At 39.6% G+C, this 19,197-nt stretch overlaps 1 protein-coding gene across 14 annotated transcripts in view; it reads left to right on the top strand.

Annotated features, from left to right (window-relative positions):
• LOC124554703 (CTTNBP2 N-terminal-like protein) overlaps positions 1–19,197 on the top strand; it is a 222,296-nt gene that overhangs the window by 46,162 nt on the left and 156,937 nt on the right. For all 14 annotated transcript variants that reach the window (XM_047128326.1, XM_047128327.1, XM_047128336.1 and 11 more), the window contains one exon: positions 15,468–15,569. In XM_047128326.1, coding sequence (XP_046984282.1) covers positions 15,468–15,569 — 102 coding nt within the window. The remainder of the gene's footprint in view (positions 1–15,467; positions 15,570–19,197) is intronic.

The following is a 19,197-nucleotide window of genomic DNA, read 5'->3' as shown; positions in this document are numbered from 1 at the left end:
AATATGTTTCCAGTCATCAACAGTCCAGTATTGGTGTTGACAGGCCCAGGTGAGGCATAACGCTTTGTGTTGTGCAGTCATGAAGGGTACACAAGTGGGCCTTTGGCTCTGAAAGCCTATATCGATGATGTTTTGTGGAATGGCTCGCATGCTGACACTCGTTGATGGCCTAGCATTAAAATCTGCTGGAATTCGCAGAAGGGTTGCACTTCTGTCATGTTGAAAGGGTCTCTTCAGTTGTCGTTGGTCCTGTTCATGCAGGATCTTTTTCCAACCGCAGCAATGTCGGAGATTTGATGTTTTACCGGATTCCTGATATTCATGGTACACTCGTGAAAGGGTCGTACGGGAAAATCCCCACTTTATCGCTAGCTCGGAGATGCTGTGTCCCATTGCTTGTGCGGTGACTATAACACCACATTCAAATGCACTTAAATCTTGATAACCTGCCATTGTAGCAGCAGTAACCGATCTAACAACTGCGCCAAACACTTGTTGTCTTATATAGGCGTTGCTGACCACAGTGCCATCTTCTGCATGTTGTATTTGAATATGCATGCTGATGGCAGTTTCTTTGGCACTTCAGTGTAGTATTGACGAGTCAATATAGGTAGGTTTTCTAAAATAAAAATTCCCCATTTTTATAACACTACGTAAGTGTTGTCATTTAATTACAAAGGACATTCAAAAAGTTTTGCGTAGCCGTCTCTCTCTCTCTCTCTCTCTCTCTCTCTCTCTCTCTCTCTCTCTCTCTCTCTTTTTTTCAGGAGGAGTATGAAATTTTTTGTGAACATACTTGGAACAATTAGCTATACATTCGGCCTACGCAATGTAGCCTCCATCAGCTGTGACACACCTGGCCCAACATTCTTTCCATGATATAAATGCACTTTGGTAAAATTCTGGGTATTGACTTTTACACCATTGCTTGACACAGGAAATAAGGCCTTTCTCACTACCAAATGTTTTACCACGCAGGTGGGCCTTCAGATAACCAAAGAGGTAAAAATCAGACAGAGTCAAGTCTGGGCCGTAGGGAGGATGAGGAACAATTTTCCAACCCATTTTCCCGATTTTTCTCCTGTGTCTTAAGGGCTCTATGGGGTTTGGCATTGTCATGGTGTAGTCCAGTTAGCTGACCTTAAAGCTGTTGTCGATGGGTCTTGATGGCACATCGCAGCTTGTCCAATGACAAACAGTAATGGTCTCGGTTAATTGTGGAGCCAGGTTCCAAAAGGTCAATGAAAATGATACCACACTGATTCCAGAAGAAGGACGCCATCACCTTTCGGCCTGCTGTTCGTGAGAGTCTTCGTTTCTTCTTCCGAGGGGAACCCGGATGATGCCACTCCATGGATTGGGTTTTGCTCTCAGATTTGGACAAAAACAACCATGTTTCATCCTGGGTAATGACACCGTGAAAACACTGTTTCTACTCTTCAGTAAAGGTCTTCTTCAAACCCTCGCACACATTCTTCCTCATTGTTTTCATTTCTCTTGTCAATAATCTAGGCACCCAACGTGCACAGATTTTTCTGTACCCTAGTTACTGTACCGCATCGTGGATTGTCCAGTAGAGAGAAATCACCTACTTTAAACCTCTGCAGCCACCGCTGGATACTGCTGTGATCCACTGTGTCCTCTCCATAAATAGGGAGCAACTTCCTGTGAATTGATGGGGCAGAGTCATCCCTGGTCTTGAAGAGGAAGTCCAGCACCGACCGTTGTTGCAACCTGCCATCTACTTCACGGTCCATTATGGCTCACCTGTAAATAAAAGAAAATTCTTTTATATACCAACTTATAGCTAAATGTTCCAAGTATGTTCACAAAAAAATTCATTCTCCTCCTGCAAAAAATAAAAAATTAGAGACTACCGTGCAAAACTTTTTGAATGCCCTATGTATTAATAAAATTCACACAAGTACATTGTGGTGGAACAGTTTCTGGCTCTTATTTATTTAACCTGATCTGGTAAGGGCCATCCGGTCTTCTCGACATTGGGCCAGGGTTTTACACATACAGTATCATTTTTAAACCATAGTTACCAAAGAAACAACAATTTTAATGTGACAAACAGTATTAAAATGATTTCTCTGTCTATAGAGACAGTGTGAGTAAATGATACTGACTATGAACTAAGAATATTAATACTGGCATTAGTTCTATTACTACTCCTGCTGCTGCTGCTGCTGCTGTCACTAAGAGTAATATAATAATAATAATAATAATAATAATAATATAATGGAAAAAATATCAATGATGACATGACAGTGGCAGGTCTAAAAAGAATGTTTGCAAAATGGAGATTTTCTGATATAGTGAGTCCTGGGGAAAAGAAATTTAAGGAGATTGCACCAGCAAAAAATACTGGGAAATGGGGGTGACAAGTGCATACAGGGCCCATGGTTGTCATTATTGTTGTTTCAGTAGATATGTCATTAACTATCTTTTTAAACTGGAGATGTATTCAGTTCTTTAATACGGTGAGGGAGGTTATTCCAGAGTTGGATTTCTGCTACTGAGATGGACTTCAAGAAAGTGGCTAATGATTCAGAGGTACAGAAATGATTTTGCTCTGATGGGAACATATGTTTCTGCCATGTTGTTCAAAGGAGAGCCTTAAGGTCAAGGAGAGATATGAGGGACAGTGTACATTGATAAGACTGTAGAAAAGACAGATGGTATGGCAATCTGTGCACTTGTCTGCATGCAACCAGGATAGCTGTGCATATGACAGTAAAATATGACTAAAGAGTTAAGCATCACAGATGTAATGAACACAGGCATTCATAACTAGTTCCATCCACCATGAGCTCTCATGATAAAGACCTTGCAGGATAAAATCGCTGTAATCAGTGATTGGAAGTATAAATGCTTGTAAAAGTTTCTTTTACAGGTGAAGAGGGAAGAACTTTTTTGTATTTTTGTTGGACATGGAGAGATGCTGATACTTTCTTGCACATTGCAGTTATGTGCTGAGTCCAATTTAGATTTTCGTCTAATGCTACTCCCAGACTATTTGCTGAGGGAGAGAAGTTGATACTTGCCCCGTTTAGGATTAAAGATGGTAAGGATTCCCAATATTTTGTACTAATGAGCATATAAAGACCGACCAGTACCATGTGGATTTTGGAGGGGTTGAGCTTTAACAGTCTATACTCTGCCCATTTTGATAAAGCGCGCAGGTTGGTATTGAGGTTCTCAATAACGGTCTTCATCTTTGTTAGTATTGCACTTAGACACAGTTGGAAGTCGTCTGTGTGTATATAGTATTTGCAGTACGGCCAAACTGATGACACATCATTGACAGACAATGAAAAGAAAAAAATCAAAGAATGGAAACTTCAGGTTGGAATATTATAGAACCTAATACTGAACCCTGGGGAACATGTGATACTATCTGCCTCCATTGTGACTTCATGGTGCTGGACATGACACAGTGTGGTGAGACATTAGGTATGAACAAAATCAGTGCACTGCACTTGCCAAGAAATTTAGACTGTTAAGTTTAGCAAGTAAGTCTAAGAAGCATGTGATAGTTGCCTCTTGTGCATTCATGGCAAGCTTGAGGCCATCTCATACCTTTATTAAGGCAGATAATGTGCTGCAATGTTTGCAGAAACCTGATTAGTATTCTTCTAGTAGACTGTTCGTAGTTACATAGTTTATTAGCTGGTCATGGACTTGTGGACTAAATATTCTAAGGCCTTGACAGCACAGGAAGAATGCAAATAGGTCGTTAATGAGAGGGTGCTGTGGAATGTCTTTTTTAGGCGGTGACTTAACTAGGCCCAGTTTCCAGATCTCAGGGGAAATACTTGTGGTTAAGTAGTGGTTGGAGATACCTGTTACAGTGGGCAAGTAGCGGGTCGTAATAACGTTCATTATTTGGATTGTGGTGCCATCATGTCAAGTAGATGCTTATCTGATAGGTATGATGGCTTTTTGGATGGTATTGCAAGTAACATGCTTTAGGTGGAATTTTTTGTGGCCACAGTCATTTACCTTCATAAAGTAATCAATGAGTCTCTGTTCTGTTTGTCGTTCAACTGTGATTGTAGGTGACATGAAGTACTGGTTCAGTTCTTCAGCTGGGACAGTGGGATCAGCGGCAGCTTTTACCTTTACCAAGACCATGCAGGTTTTTCCATAGGACACGTGGTCTATTTCTGTTGTTGCTTAATGTATGGGATGCCTGAGTGTAGCATTTCTTGTGGCTTGACTGACTCTGTTCTGCTTCTGCTTGTAAGCAATATGATTTTCAAGCATAGGGCATAGTTTGTATGCCGAATGTGCAGCATCTCTGAGATATTTGAGCCATGTTAGTTCTTCAGTTAGCCAAGGTGCAGGTGTCCTTACTTTTCCAGTGTTTAGGGGAGCATATTTGTCATATAGTTAAGTAAGCTTGTTAGTAAATCCATAAAGTTTTTCATTTATCTCCAAGGAGGGAATAGAACACATCCCCCAAATTATTGGCAATAATTTTGCCAAAAAACAGAAGTGTATCACCTGCTACAAATGGCTGTAAACCATGGGCCAGTGTCATTTTTGTCAGTTCTCAAATATATATAAAATGAAATAATACTCATGAGATATACAAGGTGTTGGTGATTATAGAAGTATAGGGAAGATTCACAGCTGATACTTGTTATGATTTTGCTTCAGAAATCACAAGAGCACTTAATGCTACATTGGAAAATGTAATGACACGACTTCTGTAATGTTGTCTGTCTCTCAAATGTTCCTTTGCCTTATGGCTTTGTCAGAAACTAAAAGACAGATTGATTATGTTTGGAATGTACATTTTCAGACACTATTGTAGTCCGATAAAAGCCATAACATCATTAGTCTCCATGTTGGTCTATTGAATTGTGGAATATCTGTGTCTGTGTAATGGCTGTTTCATTACAAACGGCACCTATGACTCCATGGAGGAACAATTATAGCTTCCTTGCATGACAAATTTAAATGTTCATTGACTCTGTACTTACGTTTTAATTTAATACACCAGTGAGCCAAAACATTGTGACCACTGCCCACTGTGAGTTTGAATGCCTCCTGGCAATGTTGCGAGCACATGCTACGGTAAGGAAAGGATGTAAGCAGAAGAGAGACAAATTGGTACTAATGATAGTGAAGATACGAGCAGCAAATGCAGAAACCTGTCGCTGTAAGCGGTTTTGACAAAGGGCACATTGTTATTGCCCTACAGCTGGAAACGAGAATCTCTAAAATGGTGAAGCTTGGCATACTGCTGTCATGAGCACCTATGGAAAGTGATTGAAGTATGGTGAAACAACAAGTAGGCCATGTGGTATTGAACGACATGTGTCTTCACAAAATGTAGAGGTCAAAGGATCACCCATTGTGTAATCCAGGAGAGGCAGCAATCTGTGGCAGATCTGATGACAGAGTACAATGATGATGCAGACAAAAGTGTTTCAGAGCACACTGTTCAAATGTCATTGTTAAACACGGAGCACCACATCACACAGCCCCTACGTGTTACTGTATAGATCCAATGACATCATCAGTTATGATTGCAGTGGGAATAGCATCACTGAGGTTTTACCGTGGATCAATAAAAACGTATCGCCTGTTGAATGAATCACACTTCTTGTTACACCAGGTCAATGGTTGGGTCCTTACACGGCGTTATCCAGGTGAATGGCTGCATGAAACCTGCGCCACACCACAGATGCAGGTCATTTAGGGCAGAATTATGCTATGGAGTGCAGTGAGTTGAGTGTCCATGGGATCTGTGGCGGTAATCAGAGACAGCATGACAGTGTTGAACTATGTGAACATTATTGCAGACTATCTGCTTTGCTTCATGCTTGAAGTCTCCTCCTACGGCAATGAAATCTTCCAGCAGGATAAATTTCCATGTTGCATGGTCAGAATTGAGCTACAGTCGTTTGAGGGGCATTATAGTGAACTCAAATTGATGTTTTGGCCAGCAGGTGGGCCTGATCTGTACCCACAGGAACACACGTCAGGTGCCAGCTGTGTGCTTATAAAACACCATCCTGTAATTTGTAGGAATTTTTTGACTTGTGCATAGATGTCTGGTGCCACATACTTCTGGAATCCTGTCGAGGACTTGGTAGAATTCATGCCAAGCAGAATCTCTGTTGTACTGTGTTTGAGAAGTGGAGCAACATGCTATTAAACACATGGTCATAATTTTTTGGCTCATCAGCATAGGTGCTTAAAGCAATTTGGAAGACGTGGTTATGTTTATCTTGTTAACAACAGCAATATGTGGTAATATCTTATGAATGTCATATAGATCTCAGTTCAAGACACTTTGGATAACAACATTACATGACTAGTGAAATGCCACACATTTTGCATAAAGTATTACATTACACTGTGTTTGGCCAGCAGTAATATTTGATATTGCCACACTTATATTTGTGAAACCAAGTCACTGTTTTGTGAAACTGCAGGGATAGGATCTATGTGTTGTGATACTAAATCAAAGAGGTACTTGAATATGTTATTCAGATCTAGATTCCAAGCAGCTTCTCTTAATCAGACGCACTTGACACTGGTGGCTGTAAAGTTCTGCTGAACCAGTTATGTGGCATTATCTCATACATGGTTCAGTCTGTAGCATGTCTGATATGTGAACAGGCTACGGGAGAATTGGTTATCTGATGTAGGCCCTACTGTGTAAAAGGCATGGTGTTTATGGCAGATAACTATTACTGGTCATTGTCTAGCTGCAATATAGTGCCAAAATTATTTATTTCACTGGTGTTCTGGGAAGTAATATAGTAAGAGAAAGTCACAGGCTGCCCAAAATGTTCAAGGATTTTTCCCATGTCAGCAGAGGTCTCATTCTGTATGTACTTCCTGTTCAAAAGACACCTATTAAATATACAGGGTGTCCATAAAGTCCTTTTACAACTTCAAAATTTTATTACAATGGCAGTTGTTGAAATATTTTAACAACATTTCTTTTATTGTAATCAGTGTTTATAAAATTTTTTTTGACAGTGTTTAATAGACCTCTATATGGATGCCTTTAGTTGCATGAAGCACATCAAAACTGTACTCAATTTCTTGCCATGTTCACTGTAGCATAGCGTCATTAATGGTGGCAATGGCATTATGAATCATTTGCTTCAAGTCAGCAATGTCCCGTATCTGTGTTTGATACATGATATCTTGTACATACCCCCCGTAAAAAAAAAAAGTCAAAGGGTGTGATATCTGGCGAACAAGGAATTGGCCCATCCCTCGCAATCCATCTGCCTGGAAATGTTTCGTTGAGGAACTGATGAACATGCAGTCCCCAATGTGGTGGTGCACCATCTTGCTGGAATTTTCCAGTGGTGCTACATATTCGGTCAGAAGGTTGAGGTAAACATCTACAGTAATTATTGACCAATTATTCGGTTGCATACGATTCCAGACCACACATTCACTTTTGGACTATTCTGGTGAAGCTCCCTAGTCACATGGAGTGTGTTCAGATCCCCCGACTCGCACATTGTGTCTGTTTAATGTCACAGAAACATGAAAAGTTGCCTTGTCACTGAAACAAACTCTTGAGGAATGCTTTATCCTCCGAAAGGTGTTCCAGCGTGTTGAGTGCAATCTCTGTCTTTTTTGGCTTGTCATTTGGCTCAAGTATCTGCAATAGTTGCACTTTGTAAGCATACAACTGTAAGTTCTTGTCGAGGACCTTATGCACAGTTGAACATGGTAGGTGCAACTGTCTGGCAGCAGTGGGGATTGACTTCATAGGTGAACGAGTGAAGACGTTTAAAACGCAATCTTTGTTTTCCTCAGATGTTCTTGGTCACCCGCTCCTCCCTTTATCCAACACTGTCCCTATCTCCATAAATTTTTTGTCATGTGCGGATTGAAGGGTTCAATGGTGGATCTCTTCCATACTCCGTTCTGAAGTTTCATTGAGTCTGAACATCCGATTTTGTCTCAATAAACCAGGACACACATTGTGCCTTCTCTTGAGGAGTTGCCATTTTATAGAGGTTGAGTTCCTTCCATTAACAGAGTATCTGAAACACGAAATTTTAGTATATATAAAAACTTTAGTAAACAGTGATTACAATAAAAGAAATTTTGTTAAAATATTTCAACAACTGCTGTTGTAATAAAATTTTGAAGTTGTAAAGAGACTTTATGGACACCTTGTGTATGAGGGTTGCCACTTAATGAATTATCCTGTGAATGCTATACAGCAGTTGGATACCAGTGCTTTACAGCACCTGGACACCAATACTTTACAGGCTTGTATTGGGGCAGTTTGCAAGTAATATACAAATATATGCCACGCGTACTTTGATTCCATACCATGATGTATATAGGGAATGTGATTGTAGTACTCTAAATGTCAATTATTTATTTGTGTCACAGTGCTCATTTATAAATTCATTACTTTTATGAATGTGTTTACATCTTACCATTTTTTGTATCATACACTGTATTTCACTGTCCAGTTTGTTTATAATGCATACTTTTATGAGAGAAAATTGTGTGGCTATTCTATAAACACAATATGGAGGATTGGCTTGCCTACAGAATATGTATGGTTTGACTTTGATGAGAAAATTATGCAGTGCAGTTGAATATTTCATGTAGTCTGAAGGAGGATTAAAATTTTGAGGTTAATTGTTCACTGCCTTTAGGTTTGTATTATCTAAAGTAACATTTCAGATCAGTTTAGTTTTTGCTTAGTGTGTAATTCAGTTAATAAGAGAGGCATAAGTGAAACAATCCTTTTATAAATAAGAGGACAAGATTTAATTTCGTGTGTATAGCAAACTGTTCATGAACCATAAAGTTTGCAAAATAGGTTTACATTATTTCTGTGCCAGCCATCAGCAGTGTTCATCTCCTTGTGATGTTGTGTGGAAATTGGTTTTGGGGGGTGGAATGCTAAGAGTAATTAATTCAGTTTGTCACATTATCAGCTTCTAGCACTTTCTAATGTCTTTCAGGCAGTTCTGTGTTTGTTGTTGTTATATCGTGAGCAAAGGGCTCACAACAGCAAGTTAAAAATTAGGGTCCAGGTCAACCATTTAGATTAGATTTACTTTCATTCCAATTGATCCGTAGTGAGGAGGTCCTTCAGGATGTGGAACATGTCAGAAAAACAACAATACACGACAAATATTTACAACTAAAACAAGTAAGCTAATGTACCATTCCACAGGTCCCAAGTGGAATGATCGTCATTTTTTAATGAACACTAAGAGTCATTTTACAAATACTAATGCACTGAATTTAAAATAAAAAAGGTTTTTATTTATTTATAAGGTAATAAACATGTAACACAACTACTGTAATACTTCATCTACATCTACATCTACATTGATACTCCGCAAGCCACCCAACGGTGTGTGGCGGAGGGCACTTTACGTGCCACTGTCATTACCTCCCTTTCCTATTCCAGTCGCGTATGGTTCGCGGGAAGAACGACTGTCTGAAAGCCTCCGTGCGCGCTCTAATCTCTCTAATTTTACATTCGTGATCCCCTCGGGAGGTATAAGTAGGGGGAAGCAATATATTCGATACCTCATCCAGAAACGCACCCTCTCGAAACCTGGCGAGCAAGCTACACCGCGATGCAGAGCGCCTCTCTTGCAGAGTCTGCCACTTGAGTTTGCTAAACATCTCCGTAACGCTATCACGGTTACCAAATAACCCTGTGACGAAACGCGCCGCTCTTCTTTGGATCTTCTCTATCTCCTCCGTCAGACGGATCTGGTACGGATCCCACACTGATGAGCAATACTCAAGTATAGGTCGAACGAGTGTTTTGTAAGCCACCTCCTTTGTTGATGGACTACATTTTCTAAGCACTCTCCCAATGAATCTCAACCTGGTACCCGCCTTACCAACAATTAATTTTATATGATCATTCCACTTCAAATCGTTCCGCACGCATACTCCCAGATATTTTACAGAAGTAACTGCTACCAGTGTTTGTTCCGCTATCATATAATCATACAATAAAGGATACTTCTTTCTATGTATTCGCAATACATTACATTTGTCTATGTTAAGGGTCAGTTGCCACTCCCTGCACCAAGTGCCTATCCGCTGCAGATCTTCCTGCATTTCGCTACAATTTTCTAATGCTGCAACTTCTCTGTATACTACAGCATCATCCGCGAAAAGCCGCATGGTACTTCCGACACTATCTACTAAGTCATTTATATATATTGTGAAAAGCAATGGTCCCATAACATTCCCCTGTGGCACGCCAGAGGTTACTTTAACGTCTGTAGACGTCTCTCCATTGATAACAACATGCTGTGTTCTGTTTGCTAAAAACTCTTCAATCCAGCCACACAGCTGGTCTGATATTCCATAGGCTCTTACTTTGTTTATCAGGCGACAGTGCGGAATTGTATCGAACGCCTTCCGGAAGTCAAGAAAAATAGCATCTATCTGGGAGCCTGTATCTAATATTTTCTGGGTCTCATGAACAAATAAGGCGAGTTGGGTCTCACACGATCGCTGTTTCCGGAATCCATGTTGATTCCTAGATAGTAGATTCTGGGTTTCCAGAAATGACATGATACGCGAGCAAAAAACATGTTCTAAAATTCTACAAGAGATCGACGTAAGAGATATAGGTCTATAGTTTTGCGCATCTGCTCGACGACCCTTCTTGAAGACTGGGACTATCTGTGCTCTTTTCCAATCATTTGGAACCCTCCGTTCCTCTAGAGACTTGCGGTACACGGCTGTTAGAAGGGGGGCAAGTTCTTTCGCGTACTCTGTGTAGAATCAAATTGGTATCCCGTCAGGTCCAGTGGACTTTCCTCTATTGAGTGATTCCAGTTGCTTTTCTATTCCTTGGACACTTATTTCGATGTCAGCCATTTTTTCGTTTGTGCGAGGATTTAGAGAAGGAACTGCAGTGCGGTCTTCCTCTGTGAAACAGCTTTGGAAAAAGGTGTTTAGTATTTCAGCTTTACGCGTGTCATCCTCTGTTTCAATGCCATCATCATCCCGGAGTGTCTGGATATGCTGTTTCGAGCCACTTACTGATTTAACGTAAGACCAGAACTTCCTAGGATTTTCTGTCAAGTCGGTACATAGAATTTTACTTTCGAATTCAATGAACGCTTCACGCATAGCCCTCCTTACGCTAACTTTGACATCGTTTAGCTTCTGTTTGTCTGAGAGGTTTTGGCTGCGTTTAAACTTGGAGTGGAGCTCTCTTTGCTTTCGCAGTAGTTTCCTAACTTTGTTGTTGTACCACGGTGGGTTTTTCCCGTCCCTCACAGTTTTACTCGGCACGTACCTGTCTAAAACGCATTTTACGATTGCCTTGAACTTTTTCCATAAACACTCAACACTGTCAGTGTCGGAACAGAAATTTTCGTTTTGATCTGTTAGGTAGTCTGAAATCTGCCTTCTATTACTCTTGCTAAACAGATAAACCTTCCTCCCTTTTTTTTATATTCCTATTAACTTCCATATTCAGGGATGCTGCAACGGCCTTATGATCACTGATTCCCTGTTCTGTACATACAGAGTCGAAAAGTTCGGGTCTGTTTGTTATCAGTAGGTCCAAGATGTTATCTCCACGAGTCGGTTCTCTGTTTAATTGCTCGAGGTAATTTTCGGATAGTGCACTCAGTATAATGTCACTCGATGCTCTGTCTCTACCACCCGTCCTAAACATCTGAGTGTCCCAGTCTATATCTGGTAAATTGAAATCTCCACCTAAGACTATAACATGCTGAGAAAATTTATGTGAAATGTATTCCAAATTTTCTCTCAGTTGTTCTGCCACTAATGCTGCTGAGTCGGGAGGTCGGTAAAAGGAGCCAATTATTAACCTAGTTCGATTGTTTAGTGTAACCTCCACCCATAATAATTCACAGGAACTATCCACTTCTACTTCACTACAGGATAAACTACTACTAACAGCGACGAACACTCCACCACCGGTTGCATGCAATCTATCCTTTCTAAACACTGTCTGTACATTTGTAAAAATTTCGGCAGAATTTATCTCTGGCTTAAGCCAGCTTTCTGTACCTATAACGATTTCAGCTTCGGTGCTTTCTATCAGCGCTTGAAGTTCCGGTACTTTACCAACGCAGCTTCGACAGTTGACGATTACAATACCGATTGCTTCTTGGTCCCCGCATGTCCTGACTTTGCCCCGCACCCGTTGAGGCTGTTGCCCTTTCTGTACTTGCCCGAGGCCATCTAACCTAAAAAACCGCCCAGCCCACGCCACACAACCCCTGCTACCCGTGTAGCCGCTTGTTGCGTGTAGTGGACTCCTGATCTATCCAGCGGAACCCGAAACCCCACCACCCTATGGCGCAAGTCGAGGAATCTACAGCCCACACGGTCGCAGAACCGTCTCAGCCTCTGATTCAGACCCTCCACTCGGCTCTGTACCAAAGGTCCGCAGTCAGTCCTGTCGACGATGCTGCAGATGGTGAGCTCTGCTTTCATCCCGCTAGCGAGACTGGCAGTCTTCACCAAATCAGATAGCCGCCGGAAGCCAGAGAGGATTTCCTCCGATCCATAGCGACACACATCATTGGTGCCGACATGAGCGACCACCTGCAGATGGGTGCACCCTGTACCCTTCATGGCATCCGGAAGGACCCTTTCCACATCTGGAATGACTCTCCCCGGTATGCACACGGAGTGCACATTGGTTTTCTTCCCCTCTCTTGCTGCCATTTCCCTAAGGGGCCCCATTACGCGCCTGACGTTGGAGCTCCCAACTACCAGTAAGCCCACCCTCTGCAACTGCCCGGATCTTGCAGACTGAGGGGTAACCTCTGGAATAGGACAAGCAGCCGTGTCAGGCCGAAGATCAGTATCAGCCTGAGACAGGGCCTGAAACCGGTTCGTCAGACAAACTGGAGAGGCTTTCCGTTCAGCCCTCCGGAATGTCTTTCGCCCCCTGCCACACCTTGAAACGACCTCCCACTCTACCACAGGTGAGGGATCAGCCTCAATGCGGGCAGTATCCCAGGCAACCACAGTCGTAGTCCGATCAGGGGATGCGTGGGACGAGCTGGCCGTCCCCGACAAACCCCCATCCGGACCCCCACAGTGATGCCCATTGGCAACAGCCTCAAGCTGTGTGACCGAAACCAACACTGCCTGAAGCTGGGAGCGAAGGGATGCCAACTCAGCCTGCATCCGAACACAGCAGTTGCAGTTGCATTATTTACAATGAACACATTACTGCACTGACATGGTGCAGAAGTTAGATTATACTTACACACACACACACACACACACACACACACACACACACACACACACACACACAGATTTTCAATGAACACATTACTGCACTGAAATTGTGCAGAAGTTATGTTGTACTTATATACAAATCAGTTGGTTTTACTAAGAAATTCATCAATGGAGTAGAAGAAGTTGGCCACCAATAAATCCTTTAGGCTTCTCTTAAACTGAATTTCATTGGTTGTTCAGCTTTTTATGGCTGCTGGCAAGTTATTGAAAATGTGTATTCCTGAATAATGCACACCTTTTTGTACAAGACTAAGTGACTTTAAATCCTTGTGAAGATTATTCTTATTTCTAGTATTGATTCCATGAATTGAGCTGTTGGTTTGAAAAAGTGATATATTTTTAATGACAAATTTCATTAAGGAATAAATATATTGGGAAGCAGTAGTTAGTATCCCTAGTTCCCTAAACAGGCTTCTGCAGGATGTTCTTGAGTCCACACCACATATAACTCTTACTGCACTTTTTTGTGCCCGGAAATCTTTAGCTTGGCTTGATGAATTACCCCAAAATATAATCCCATATGACATTATGGAATGAAAGTAAGCATAGTATGCCAGCTTTTTCATTTTAATATCCCCTATGTCTGACAAAATTTGCATTGCAAACGGAGATTTGTTAAGATGCTTCAGCAGTTCTGTGGTGTGCTCCTCCCAGTTGAATTTATTATCAAGCTGTAATCCCAAGAATTTAGCACTGTCCACTTCTTCTATCTTCTTGTCGTCATATGTTAGACATATACTCTTGGGACACCCCTTACAAGTTCTGAACTGCATGTAGTGTGTTTTTTCAAAGTTTAGTGACAAAGAATTGGCTAGGAACCAGTGATTAATGTCCACAAATATTTTATTGGCTGATCTTTCTAAGACTGCACTTGATTTGCTATTTATTGCAATGTTTGTATCATCGACAAACAAAACAGACTTGGCACCTGGTAATGTTACTGATGAAAGGTCATTGATATACACAAGAAAAAGTAAGGGCCCCAATGGAATTTTGTTTCAGGTATGTTGCTTCATGATGCACAATAAGAAGTTAAATATTGACTTAAACTGTATTTTAGGTTTCTTTGTGCAGCTTTTTAAAGTAATTACATTGTGTCTGTTTCTATTAAATGGACAAAGTAGCTGTCATGTTACCATGATGGATAAATGAAGTTCAGCACAAAGCAGTTTTTCAGAATGTATCCCCTCCTCCCCCTTTTGTTTAACAGTTTCGAAATGGCTCCTTTATTTGCAACAGTTAAGAAATGAGCTGCTGAATTCAATGTGGTTGTACTTTTATTGAAGATAATCCATGTGAAAGTGTCTCAAAATTGCAACCACAGATGAAAAAATTGGGGATGTGCAAGATTGGTTAATCAGCAGGGAACAGACATGAAACAGCCGATGCCATAGGCATTTCAGATGCCAGAGTGCTGCACATTTTATGAAATAATTAATGATGAGATAGCTTTGTTTAAAATGAGTGCTGTGTTTGTTGAATGCTGACTGAAAACAAACTTGAGGAGGAATGCTTGGACATTTTAAGAAAGAACACAACTGATTTTATGCTCAAATGTGTTACTATGGAGAAAATGTGGATTCACGACTCTGTCAGATATAGGACGTTGGATGGAAACTGATGGAGAAATCTCTTTCATGTACTGGAACAGATGTCAAGAGTTTTGTGGGATACAAAAGGTCTTATTGATTACTTTGCAAAGGGTAAAACAATAAGTGGTGGATTTTGCCACCTCTTATCTCATCTATTCCAAGTTCTAAAGAAATTTGTGGTTGGAAAAGTTTTGATGTCGGTGAAAAGACTATAGCAATTGCAAATGTGTATTTTGCAAACTTTTTCGGAATCACAATTCAGGTGTGAAATCTACTCACTGGAATAGAATTTGTGCAAAGTTTACGTACTGAAATGGGCATATATTGAAAGTGAGTGAGTACTTTTTTCATGATAGTTATTTTGATTCACAATTTGTGCCTTAAATCAGTTTAGTTGAATTGTAGAACCATGCATGAGTATATTTTTCATAATTTTTTTTTTAAAGATATAGCCTGAGAAGTATTCACAGCTCTCTTGTAAAGAAAGAGTTGTTTGGGGGAACTCCTGGATTTTTATATATCTGTTACTTTTTTGTTGTTGTGCATTGTTCATTATAAACATCGGCAACCCCTTTTTTTTTGTTTCAGAGAAATCCAAAGATGGAACTCAGCAAGACTGATCTTCTCAAACTTCTTAGTTATTTAGAAGGCGAACTTCAAGCACGAGATATTGTCATCGCTACCTTGAAGGTACTAATATACAGTGTCATAGCTATGTGAAATATTGCATGCAGTTTAATGCTATGTATTGCAAAACATACTGTTTTGACATTATCTCTCTAACATTAATATGGGATGTGGTTTTTAAAAAATTTGTTGTTAGCCTATATATGTTCAAATAGACAATTTTACATTTCAAGTTCCACATCATATCTAATAGTTTACCATGTTATTGCTTGAAATTTGCTTTATAAGTGTCAAATTGATGTGGTGGACTTGGAACTGGTAATGCTATACGCATTCATACATATGTAAGTTTTTGCATTCACTTTAATACTTTGAGGAACACACAATATTGAATTTTTTGTTTCCTTCAGATAGCTTAATTTTTTTCAGGAAGTGGCGAGTTTGAACAGTACATGGGGATGAGGATATTTACTATGTACATTCAAATTCCTTAACACTATGAAAGCACTAATCATCTAATGGTGCAGTCTTGTAAATTCTATGTTTAGATCATTTCTATTTATAGTTTCATGCGAATGAATGGCTGGTCCACAAGGTAATGTATTTATATATTTTTGTGGAAATAAGATCTGTTTCAGTATAAAAGGGAAGGTACAGTCAAGATGTTCAGCTCTTGAAAGTGCTCTTGATGTGATTCTCAGCTTGTGATTCCTGTAATTGCTCTTCTAGCTTACTTCTGCTGCATGAATACTGAGCGCCAGGAGAATTACCCCACAGTTTTATTGCATATTGTAGATTTGACTAAAAAAAGGCATAGTTGTTGTTTAGTAACAAACCTTTTTAATTTGCTTAACAGAAAGACTACTCTGGGTAGATTGTTACATAACTGTTCTGTGTGGCTGTTCAAAGTCAGTTTGGGATCTAGGTGGATTCTGAGAAGTCTAACAGAGTTGGAATCATTTACTTTTTCATTTAGCTTGTGCAGGAAGAAGTACATAGTTTGTCTTGCTATTGTTTAGGAGAAGCTTGTTATTGTGGAGCCATACGGCAAACTTTTCAAGCATTGCTTTTGTTTTGTTTTTTTCCTCACCTCCTCCAAGTTGTTATCCACAGTAATTACAGTAGTGTCATCACCATATGTTACAGCCTTATGAGGCAAGAAAGTAGGCAGGTCATTCATGTTCACCAGGAAAAGGAAGGGTCTAAGTACTAAACGTTGTGGTTAACCTCTAACAAATGGTAGGGCATTTGATTGACAGTTATTTACCATAACCACATTAGTTCTGCTATTCAAGTATGATTTAATTAAGCCAGTTCATTATTCTTGATACCATAGCACTCAAGCTAATTTATAAATATTCCATGCAGCACAGTATCAAATGCTTTACTTAGATCTAGTAGTAAGGCACAAGTTGAGCAAGTTTCCTCAAAATCGTCAAGAATATCAGTGACAAGTGTTTGTACTGCATTTACTGTTCATGAACCAGGCCTAAAACCAAAGGGTAAAGAGGAAGACAAGATTGTGAGCCTCAAAATAACTGTGAAGTTGCAATTTAATACGACATTCTATTACTTTGGATATTATTGATATGAGCAATATTGGATGATAACTATAACTTTCAGTCCTGTTTTTGTCCCATTTCTTATAAATTGGGATAACAGTAGTAACCTTCAGGATCTTGGAAAATTTCCATGTCTGAAAAGTATTATTGACCAGAAAGGTAAGAGGGGTAACAATAATATCAATTGTTTGTTTAAAGATGGTGTGTGAGAAGCTGTAGAGATTTTCACTGTAGGTTTGTGATAAATTTGAATACTTTTTGGCAGGTATCCAGTTTCCATTTAAAAGACAAGTTATTTAGGTCAGGTATGCTGTTAAGATTACTTCCAGAAGGTCCATCATCTGGTGTAGAGGTAGCAGGAGCTTAGCATTTAGTGCTGTTAACAAAGAATTTATTAAATAATTCTGGCAACATAGGAGTTTTTTGTCTGTTTTTGTGTTTCCATGCTATTTTATTATATTCCAGGTAGTTTTACTTTGTTCCTGGAATTTTCAATAAAAGCACCATTAGCTCTCTGCTTTGCTGTCTGTATTTCTTTGTACCTATCCTACAACTCTAGGTTACCAGTTTTAGCCATTTTATGTAGGACAGTTACAGCGTTTCTCAAGTTACATAATTCAGTTGTAAGCCAGTTGTTCTGCCTTTTTTGTTTTATGCACCATTTGTTTTCACCTTTGTAATTACTTGTGGGCAACAGCTTTGAACTAAGCTTGTTTGTATATTAATAAATAAATTAATTAAAAGTGGTGTTCTTGTCACAAGTATATACTCAATCCCACATGATAATTTTTGCTGTATCTATGGAACAGCTTTATAACAATTTCATCTTCTTAATGTGAGTGGGTTGTTTAGGAGGATAGTTTTCACAGTTGACCATCAGCCATAGACTGTGGTGGTCAGATAATAATATACTCCATACTGATATTCAACTTTCATCAAATTGGAGATTGTTATCCAGACATGCATCTAATCAGGTTGGCTTGTCATTCACGCAGTAAAAGTTGTTGTATCTTAGCAGGTTTTGAAAGTGGGTGACAGTTGGTGTGTTATGTGTGATGTCAATATTTACATCACCAATGTATGTTATCGTGTGGTGCCTGTATTTTACTAGCATTATAGTCTCAATTTGATCAATAAACAGATTCATATTGGAGGTCGGGATGTGATAAATAGAGAGAAGCACTAACTTTGGTTTATAAAATAATAATGCAACAGTTTCAAAAAGTTATTCCGTGCAAAAATTGATCAACTTTTTGTGTTACAAAGTCAGTGTTAAAGTTTTTGTTTACAAAAATAGCAACTCCTCCATGTCTACTTTTGCGTCTACAGTACACACTAGTTAATTGAAATCCTTCTGCAATATACAGAGCAGTCTCAGCATGTGTTTGTTTACACAAAAAATCATGGCATGGGTTTGAGTTTAGGAATACATCTATATTGTTTCTGATTGATTGCACATTTAGATGCATAATTAAAGCTCTATTGTCAGCAATGATAGGTAGAGAGTGTAATGCTTTGGTATTTACAGTTTTGGTTGCACTGGGGTATGATAGTCCATAAAAAAATCTTCACTACAGTTACTCACATACGTGCTTTTGGTGCAATGAACAAGGGGCTGTTGATGTGACTGTATCTGCAGTTCTGGCTGGTCCACTGCTGTTGTTTTCTGTTGAAATGGCTGCTGCTGATGATTCAGTAATGGGTTTTACACATTGTTCGTACCACTCCAGTTGCCTGACTGTTTGTAGGAGCTTACTTTCAGTTGCTTCACTTATCAACTTTCCAAACATGCATTTTCCTTTACTATTCAAGTGAAGTCCATGACTGATAAAACATGCTGTATGCTGACATGTATTGATTTGACATTACTGGACACTTTATATGTTGGTAGCTTATTAACATATAAAATAGTTTTCAATGAGTATCCACTGCAAAATGTTACGTGTCACTTCTCTCTAAACCATACATTGCAGTTATCTGCTGTTTTGAAGTGTTTAAGAAGTTTTGGGTATTTGATCAATGCACAACATAACTATTAATTTTGTTATATAACTTTAAATGATAAATAGTAAGGTTTCATGTTCAGTCTGTTGACTTAAACATTCACTGTCAATGTGCATACCAAAAGA

The sequence above is a fragment of the Schistocerca americana genome, chromosome X (assembly GCF_021461395.2).
Source record: "Schistocerca americana isolate TAMUIC-IGC-003095 chromosome X, iqSchAmer2.1, whole genome shotgun sequence".
Taxonomy (NCBI): Eukaryota; Metazoa; Arthropoda; class Insecta; order Orthoptera; family Acrididae; genus Schistocerca; species Schistocerca americana.
The sequence above is the reverse complement of the archived record's forward strand: the minus strand, read 5'-3'. Positions and strand labels throughout refer to the sequence as shown.